The 8,774-nt window shown below is 57.5% G+C and overlaps 1 protein-coding gene across 1 annotated transcript; it reads left to right on the forward strand.

The window, feature by feature from the left end:
• Positions 1-828: 828 nt before the first annotated feature.
• FOXC1 (forkhead box C1) lies at positions 829-4,849 on the forward strand. The gene has a single exon (XM_039462735.2). It carries the CDS (start codon positions 1,419-1,421, stop codon positions 3,081-3,083), a length of 1,665 nt encoding a protein of 554 aa, XP_039318669.1. The 5' UTR covers positions 829-1,418; the 3' UTR covers positions 3,084-4,849.
• Positions 4,850-8,774: the final 3,925 nt, after the last annotated feature.

Genomic DNA, 8,774 nt, shown 5'->3' on the forward strand with positions numbered 1-8,774 from the left:
GGACCCTAGTGGGCGAGCAAGGGAGCGCGGGGAAGCAGCCGGGCTTTGGCAGCTCTGGAGGCCCGCACCTTCAGGTCGCCAAGGCCCCCCCGGGGAGGGAGAGAGGAGCAGGGCGGCCCGAAGTGAGGCGGGCTCATCCTAAGCGGGTGAACGGCCGTCGGAAACTCCCAGCCGGGCCCCGCACTCTTTGCCTGAATTTCTATTGGGAAGGGGTCCTGGAGGAGGGCGAGATGGGCGACGAACCTTCTTCCCCACCGGGAACAGGGCCTGGGAACCGAGCCCTCAAAATCATGTCCTTTGTAGCCGAGTTCAGGACAGAAGAACCTCCAAGTGGAGAAAAGCCGGAGACGTCAGTGACCCGAGTGAGACAGACGTTGGAGAAGGGAGGGAAGGGGCTGCGGGGAGGAGAGGCCGGGGCAACCCAGCTGCTGTGGCGTCGGCGGGTTTGGCGAAGGAATGGGAACTAGTCAGCGCGAGGCGGGGCGGAGACGCCGGGGCCGTTCCGGAGCGGTGGACGAAGGAAGGGTCTGCACCGGGCCCGGGAAGACCCTGAAAGTCTGCGCGAACAGCGGGCGTGCGTCCGGAGGGCCCGGGGTGGGAGGCCCGCCGGGCGCCGGCGGCGGGCAGGTGGACTGCGGGGGGCGAACCGACAGCGGTCAGGCGCAGGCGCGGGGCTGGGGCCGGGGCCAGGGCCAGGGCGGCCGGCGCGCGTGTGGTCAGCCCCGCGGTCCTCCGGCCTCCGGGAGCTGGCCGGCCGGGATCTGCCTCCGGCTCATTCAGAGGCGGTTCTCACTTCCCATTGGCTGCCGCCGCTGGCGGGGCGGGGCTCCGCTGCCCGGAAAAATGTGTAACTGCGTAAAAAAGTCCTCGACCGGGTGACGGATGCTCAAAAGTTCAGAAGTTTTCCCAATGCTTCCTTAAGCGGCTGGCGGGCGAGAGACCGAGAAAAGGTGACGCGGGGCCTGGGCAGGCGGCCGGCGCGCGCCCCCCCCCCCCCCGGTTATTTGGCCGCCTTCGCCGGCAGCTCAGGGCAGAGTCTCCTGGAAGGCGCAGGCAGTGTGGCGAGAAGGGCGCCTGCTTGTTCTTTCTTTTTGGCTGCTTTTCCCCGTTTGCGCCTGGAAGCTGCGCCGCGAGTTCCTGCAAGGCGGTCTGCCGCGGCCCGCCCCGGCCTTCTCCCCTCTCAGCGACCCCGCCTCGCGGCCGCGCGGGCCCGAAGGTAGCCCCAGGCGCCGGAGGAGCCAGCCCCAGCCAGCGCCGGGAGAGGCGGCAGCCCGGCCGGACGCACAGCGCAGCGGGCCGGCAGCAGCTCGGCCGGGCCCGGACTCGGACTCGGCGGCCGGCGCGGCGCGGCCCGGCCCGAGCGAGGGTGGGGGGCGGCGGGCGGCGCGGGGCGGCGGCGGCGGCGGCGAGCCGGGGCCATGCAGGCGCGCTACTCCGTGTCCAGCCCCAACTCCCTGGGAGTGGTGCCCTACCTCGGCGGCGAGCAGAGCTACTACCGCGCGGCGGCCGCGGCGGCCGGGGGCGGTTACACCGCCATGCCGGCCCCCATGAGCGTGTACTCTCACCCCGCGCACGCCGAGCAGTACCCGGGCGGCATGGCCCGCGCCTACGGGCCCTACACGCCGCAGCCGCAGCCCAAGGACATGGTGAAGCCGCCCTATAGCTACATCGCGCTCATTACCATGGCCATCCAGAACGCCCCGGACAAGAAGATCACCCTGAACGGCATCTACCAGTTCATCATGGACCGCTTCCCCTTTTACCGGGACAACAAGCAGGGCTGGCAGAACAGCATCCGCCACAACCTCTCGCTCAACGAGTGCTTCGTCAAGGTGCCGCGCGACGACAAGAAGCCGGGCAAGGGCAGCTACTGGACGCTGGACCCGGACTCCTACAACATGTTCGAAAACGGCAGCTTCCTGCGGCGGCGGCGGCGCTTCAAGAAGAAGGACGCGGTGAAGGACAAGGAGGAGAAGGACCGGCTGCACCTCAAGGAGCCGCCCCCGCCCGGCCGCCAGCCCCCGCCCGCGCCGCCCGAGCAGGCCGACGGCAACGCGCCCGGCCCGCAGCCGCCGCCCGTGCGCATCCAGGACATCAAAACCGAGAACGGTACGTGTCCCTCGCCGCCCCAGCCCCTGTCCCCGGCCTCCGCCCTGGGCAGCGGCAGCGCCGCCGCGGTGCCCAAGATCGAGAGCCCCGACAGCAGCAGCAGCAGCCTGTCTAGCGGGAGCAGCCCCCCCGGCAGCCTGCCGTCGGCGCGGCCGCTCAGCCTGGACGGTGCGGAGTCCGCGCCGCCGCCGCCCCCCGCGCCCTCCGCGCCGCCGCCGCCGCCGCACCACAGCCAGGGCTTCAGCGTGGACAACATCATGACGTCGCTGCGGGGGTCGCCGCAGGGCGCGGCCGCAGAGCTCAGCTCGGGCCTTATGGCCTCGGCGGCAGCGTCTTCGCGCCCAGGGATAGCACCCCCGCTGGCACTCGGCGCCTACTCGCCCGGCCAGAGCTCCCTCTACAGCTCCCCCTGCAGCCAGAGCTCCAGTGCAGGCAGCTCGGGCGGCGGCGGCGCGGGGGGCACGGGGGGCGCGGGCGGCGCCGGGACCTACCACTGCAACCTGCAGGCCATGAGCCTGTACGCGGCCGGCGAGCGCGGGGGCCACTTGCAGGGCGCGCCCGGGGGTGCGGGCGGCTCGGCAGTGGACGACCCCCTGCCCGACTACTCTCTGCCTCCGGTCACCAGCAGCAGCTCGTCGTCCCTGAGTCACGGCGGCGGCGGCGGCAGCGGAGGCGGGGGAGGCCAGGAGGCCGGCCACCACCCTGCGGCCCACCAAGGCCGCCTCACCTCGTGGTACCTGAACCAGGCGGGTGGAGACCTGGGCCACTTGGCGAGTGCGGCGGCGGCGGCGGCCGCGGGCTACCCGGGCCAGCAGCAGAACTTCCACTCGGTGCGGGAGATGTTCGAGTCGCAGAGGATCGGCTTGAACAACTCTCCAGTGAACGGGAATAGTAGCTGTCAGATGGCCTTTCCTTCCAGCCAGTCTCTGTACCGCACGTCTGGAGCTTTCGTCTACGACTGTAGCAAGTTTTGACACTCCCTCAAAGCCGAACTGAATCGAACCCCAATGCAGGAAAAGCCAAAGGAATCCGTCAAGGCAAAATCGAAACTAAAAAAAAAAAATCTGATTAAGAAAAAAACCTGAGAATATTTACCACACCAGCGAACAGAATATCCCTCCAAAAATTCAACTCACCAGCACCAGCACGAAGAAAACTGTTTTCTTAACAGATTAATTCAGAGCCACCTCCACTTTGCCTTATCTAAATAAACCGGTAAACTGTTTTGTACAAAGACAGCAAAATCATGGTTTATTAAAGGACAGTGTTACTCCAGATAACACGTAAGTTTCTTCTTGCTTTTCAGAGACCTGCTTTCCCGTCCTCCCCTCTCCCCTCTCTCGCCTTCTTCCTTGCCTCTCACCTGTAAGATATTATTTCATCCTATGTTGAAGGGAGGGGGAAAGTCCCCGTTCATGAAAGTCGCTTTCTTTTTATTCATGGACTTGTTTTAAAATGTAAATTGCAACATAGTAATTTATTTTTAATTTGTAGTTGGATGTCGTGGACCAAACGCCAGAAAGTGTTTCCAAAACCTGACGTTAAATTGCCTGAAACTTTAAATTGTGCTTTTTTTCTCATTATAAAAAGGGAAACTGTATTAATCTTATTCTATTCTCTTTTCTCTTTTTGTTGAACATATTCATTGTTTGTTTATTAATAAATTACCATTCAGTTTGAATGAGACCTAGCTGTCTGAATACTTTAATAGAGCCTTAATTATTACGAAAAAAGATTTCAGAGATAAAACACTAGAAGTTACCTATTCTCCACCTAAATCTGAAAAATGGAGAAGCCCTCTGACTAGTTCAGGTCCAGTTTTACTAAAGTCTTTTTGTTTAGATTTATCTTCTTGCAGCATCTTCTGCAAAATGTACTATATAGTCAGCTTGCTTCGAAGCTAGTAAAAAGATATTTTTCTAAACAGATTGGAGTTGGCATATAAACAAATAAGTTTTCTTACTAATGACAGACCATGATTCGGAAATTTTAAGCCCATGAATCAGCCGCAGTCTTACCACAGTGATACCTGTGTGCTGAGTGATGGGACAGTTCAGCCAGATACGCACAGATAAATACTTGGCTTGTGTGTTCCATATAAAATTACAATTCATATTATACATCCCTGTGAGCCAGATTCTGAATGGATTTTTCCTATTAATTTCAGTCCTTTACAAAAGGAAAAATAAACCGGTTTTTAAATGTATGTATATAATTCACCCCCATTTACAATCCTTCATGTATTACATAGAAGGATTGCCTTTTAAAAAACATTGCGGGATGGAAATGGATATTTAATCTTTGGGAGACTATTTTAGAAGATATGTTTGTAGAACACTTATTTTTGCAAAAGATTTAAAGCAATAAGAAGGAAGGCGAGAGGAGCAGAACATTTTGGTCTAGGATGGTTTCTTTTTAAACCAATTTTTCTTGTTAATTTACAGTTAAACCTAGGGGACAATCCGGGTTGGCCCTCCCCCTTTTGTAAATAACCCAGGAAATGTAATAAATTCATTATCTTAGGGTAATCTGCCCTGCCAATCAGACTTTGGGGAGATGGCGATTTGATTACAGGCGTTCGGGGGCCTTGCAGTTTGTTTTGGAGATAATACAGTTTCCTGCTATCTGCCGCTCCTATCTAGAGGCAACACTTAAGCAGTAATTGCTGTTGCTTGTTGTCAAAATTTGATCATTGTTAAAGGATTGCTGCAAATAAATACACTTTAATTTCAGTCAAAAACTGCTCTACGTGGCCTGTGATTCGCTCGGTCCCCTCCCCCAGGGTCGTAACCTAATCGCCGGGAAGATCGCTGCAGCGCTGGCGCGGGTGTCTCCTTGGGGCAGGCGAGCTGGGGTTGGCCCCACGGCCCCGTTTAAATCTCGCTGGGCTGTCCCGGAGCTAGGTCCCGGGGCTGCCTCCAGCTTCTTTGGGTTACAGCCTCTTTCCGGACAGAGGAGGGGAGGGGGTGAAGACTTATCGCCAGTCTCCAGGAGTTGGCGTGGTGCTCTACTTTGGGGAGCCGAGCGAGGAGCTGGGATTTGCGGACAGAGGCCCGCGGCTGGAGCTGGTTTGTCGAGGCCCAGAAGGGGAGCTGCACCAGGTGACACACGGCCCTGTCCCCACGGGCGGGCTGGCCCAGCCCGAGGCGGAGCAGCTCGGTCGCCAGAGACGGTACGGTTCTCGACGTGCCTGGTTGGGTTCTGTGGAGTAGGGGGTGGCGGGTTGAGACCCGCGCGGCCCACGCCTTGGCTTTCCGGCTGGGGCGTTTCTCGGCGGCCCAGTCTCTTCCGAGTCGCGCCCGCCCCGACGCCGGCCTCCTGGACGCCGCTAGCGACGGGAATGCTCTCCAGCTAATTAGCTGTAATTACCGCGGCGGCCCGGGGCTCGGCTTCTGTTTGCGTTTGGAGCTCCTTCCTCCCCCCAACCCCGCCCCGCCGCCTCCCTCCCCAGATGAGCCCCGGCCTCCGAGGCTTCCTTCTGAAATTAGTCGCTGGAGAAAACAGTCAAAGGAGACCCTTGTTACGTTAGCTGGGTTAATCGTAGATTGGGTCCGGGTGTCGGGAAGACCGCGAGGAGGGAGAGTGGCTGGCGCGGAGTGCCGGGGACAGGGACGGGGAGGGCGGGGGCCGCGGAGAGGGGAGAAGCGCCCTCAGGGCTCTGGCCACGGCTCTCGGAGGAGTCCGCTCCCCTGCCCTGTTACCCGCGACTCCGCCTGGCGCTGCCCGGCCCCGCCGAGCTCCCACTTCCTCCTCGCTGGCCTTTTTTGTTGTGAAGACACACGTGTGTTTAGGAGCGCAGCTGGGGTGGAAAGGTCAGAGGCACTTCATTGCTCACGGGTGACAGCTCGCCCCGCGCCGGCCCGCAGCCTCCAGGCGCGGGGCCCTCAGCTGCGCGTTTGCAGGACCATCCCAGACCCTCCCCGGACCCTGGCCGCGGCCCACCCGCCTCGGCCTGGCCGCGCCAGACCTGCCCCAGCCACTACTGCGGCTCCAGGCGGCCTCCCCGGCAGAGCTGCGTCCCCACGCGGTGTGTGAGGTCGGTTTGCAGAGGCCACCATTCACTTGGCAGTGGCCGTGTGGGGAGACCCTCGGCCTCAGAAGCCCTTGGGCGAGCGGCGGGCTCAGCGTGTTCGCGGCCCACGTGCCTGCAACTCTCCGCTCTCCTTGGGCCTCGGCTTTGCGGCCCTGAGGAGGTGGCGACTGCAGTCAGTCCCGGCCTAGGCCCGGGTGGGTCCTGGAGAGCTCGGCTGGCTTTCTGAACCGTTCCCAGGGGCGGGAGCGAGCTGCTGGGGTGACCTGGGCTAGGGAAAGAGTCGACTCGCTCCCAGCTGGGGGTTCTTCGGAGTCTGTCCTGCCGAGGAGTGGGCCTTGAGCATCCCCTGCCCTTCCTTGCGGGGCTCCAGGCCCCGAGGCTGGAGAGGAAGCCGGTACAGGGTGAGCACGCGGCGCTGCGGTTTCTGCGGCCGGCGAGGAGCCCCTGGCCCGCAGGTCCCAGAGTGTTTACAGGCATGCTCGAGCAAAGCTTCTGAGCAACTGCTTTACCCTTTCCATTCGAATGTTTGAAAATTAGGCATGGAGCATACATGTGTCTAAGAAGGTGTTTGTGCTAACCATATATGACATAGTCATTTCTACACTCGTTGCCTGCGCAAGTTGAGAAACTATGTTGAGTGGAAGGACAGGGGTTCTGCTCGTTATTCGGATTTAAAAAACCCTGTCTATGTAATGCCTCCTACTATCAATACGTTACCTTTTGGATTCTCACATCCGATTTAAGAAAAACAACTTCTGCCAACCTCATTTAACCTGGAACTGTTTATTCCTTAGAGGTTTTCACGTTTAGTTTGTACTATTTTAGCAATAAGAATAATTTTTCTGTGAAATATTCTAAGAAAAATTCCTTGATATTTTAGCTAATAGCCAGTACATTTTGAAATGAGCCTGTGACGGCAGTCCAGATCCATGGTGGGGGATTGGCTAATTTTGAAAATAGACTCTGTAAAAAGCTTTAGGAGAATAAGTATTTCGTCCTTTCTCCAGAAATGGACACATTTATTTTCTTAGCAATTTATGCTGTGAGTGCTTAAAGGCCAACATGGTCCATCCCATATGCAGTCTTGCATTTGGCATGTTGCACGTGTGGGAGAAACCCGTGCTGAATTTTCCAGGGTTATGTTGTTAGCATGTAAACAAGCACACCTTTTACAATTTATTATTCCACAAAATTTGCGTCATTAATAATCAATGCTTGCAAAGGAATAAGGCTCGATTGTACTGGTGGCCTGTAAGCTCCTGGCCATTTCCTGCCAGGTCAGAAACAAGGGTCAGGAAACAAGAGTGCCTTATAGTCCTATTGGGCTCTCCCGAACTTTGATAGGCCAGGATAGGACACAGGGCAGCAAGGGTCTCATTTCTCGGTTGTCTAGTTTTGTTCTTAATGGTGCAAAACCCAAGAGACCCTGAACCCTCCACAGGTTGAGGCCGCCTGGACAGATTGCCTAGGAGGGACAAGAGGTGTCCATACTTGATCAGGCCTCAGGCACCCACACTAGTGTTGTCTGAGATGTTGGTGGCACCCAAAGCAAGGCTAGTTGGAGTGACAGTTTCCCTGTACTCCTAAACCACCTCTGAGAGCTCTGTGAGAGGGAATCCCGTTCCAGAGGGTCCCCTTCACTTCAGAGCCCAGCTCTGAGTTGCCTGCTCCTTGGGGCCTTCCTGGTGTTGCAGGGCCTTCTCCACTATAGGCATTTCATGGACAGTTCATGAAGCCATTAGCCTTTTCCACCAGTCATAAACAAATGTCATGTTAGGGGCAAGATTGATGGTGGTCAAGTCATAAAGCTGGCCAGGCAGGACAGAATATGATTGTGTGCAGGCAGCCATTCTCCAGCCAGGCAGAGAGATTGGGGTGTGGGACCAAGAGACTGTGTCAGAGTCTTCACCCCATCAATCTGAGGGGGCAGCTCAGGAGAGCTCTCAACAAGGGAAGTTTAATTTATTCTGACACTGTCCACTTAGGAAGAGAAACCCACTGAGATTTGCCACAGGGCCCCAAATGCCAGCTTCCGAAAGCCCACTTTCTGAAATCTCCCATTTCGATTTATAACTCAGCCAAAAGGTTCCCTGCAAAGAGCTTTCATTATTGACGCTTTCCCTCCCACCCTAACACGAATGTCTTCCTGTGCAGTTGGGGCTGTAGCTTCTTGGCTGGAACTTCCGTGGCCTATTTCCCACCTCCACCCCGTTATCCCATCTCCCCCTTTTCAGTGTGAATACACCGTAACCATTAGGTTCTGTGAGTATTTATGTCTCTGTCCCTTTGTCTCTGTCACTTTTCCCCATCTTTCTCCCGGCCCCACCCAAGTTTCTCCCGGATGTCCCCACTTCCAGCCCAGCTCCGGAACCTGCAGGCCCACCTTCCACTGCACCATGTGGGTGATGAGCCAGATTCGGCCCTGATGCCAAGTTTGCGCCTAGGCCTCAGACAGACTTGGGGCCACACTGAGCGGGAATGGCAGGTTCCAGGTCCCAGTCGGCTGGGAAAGAAGCAATACTTAAGTAAATGAATTCCAGCTCCAAAACCCATTCAGGAAAATGAAAGCCGCTTCTCCACGAACATTCTCAACGTGATTACTAGTGGAAAATTGAGGAAAATGTACCATGTC

The sequence above is a fragment of the Saimiri boliviensis genome, chromosome 4 (genome assembly GCF_048565385.1).
Source record: "Saimiri boliviensis isolate mSaiBol1 chromosome 4, mSaiBol1.pri, whole genome shotgun sequence".
NCBI lineage: Eukaryota > Metazoa > Chordata > Mammalia > Primates > Cebidae > Saimiri > Saimiri boliviensis.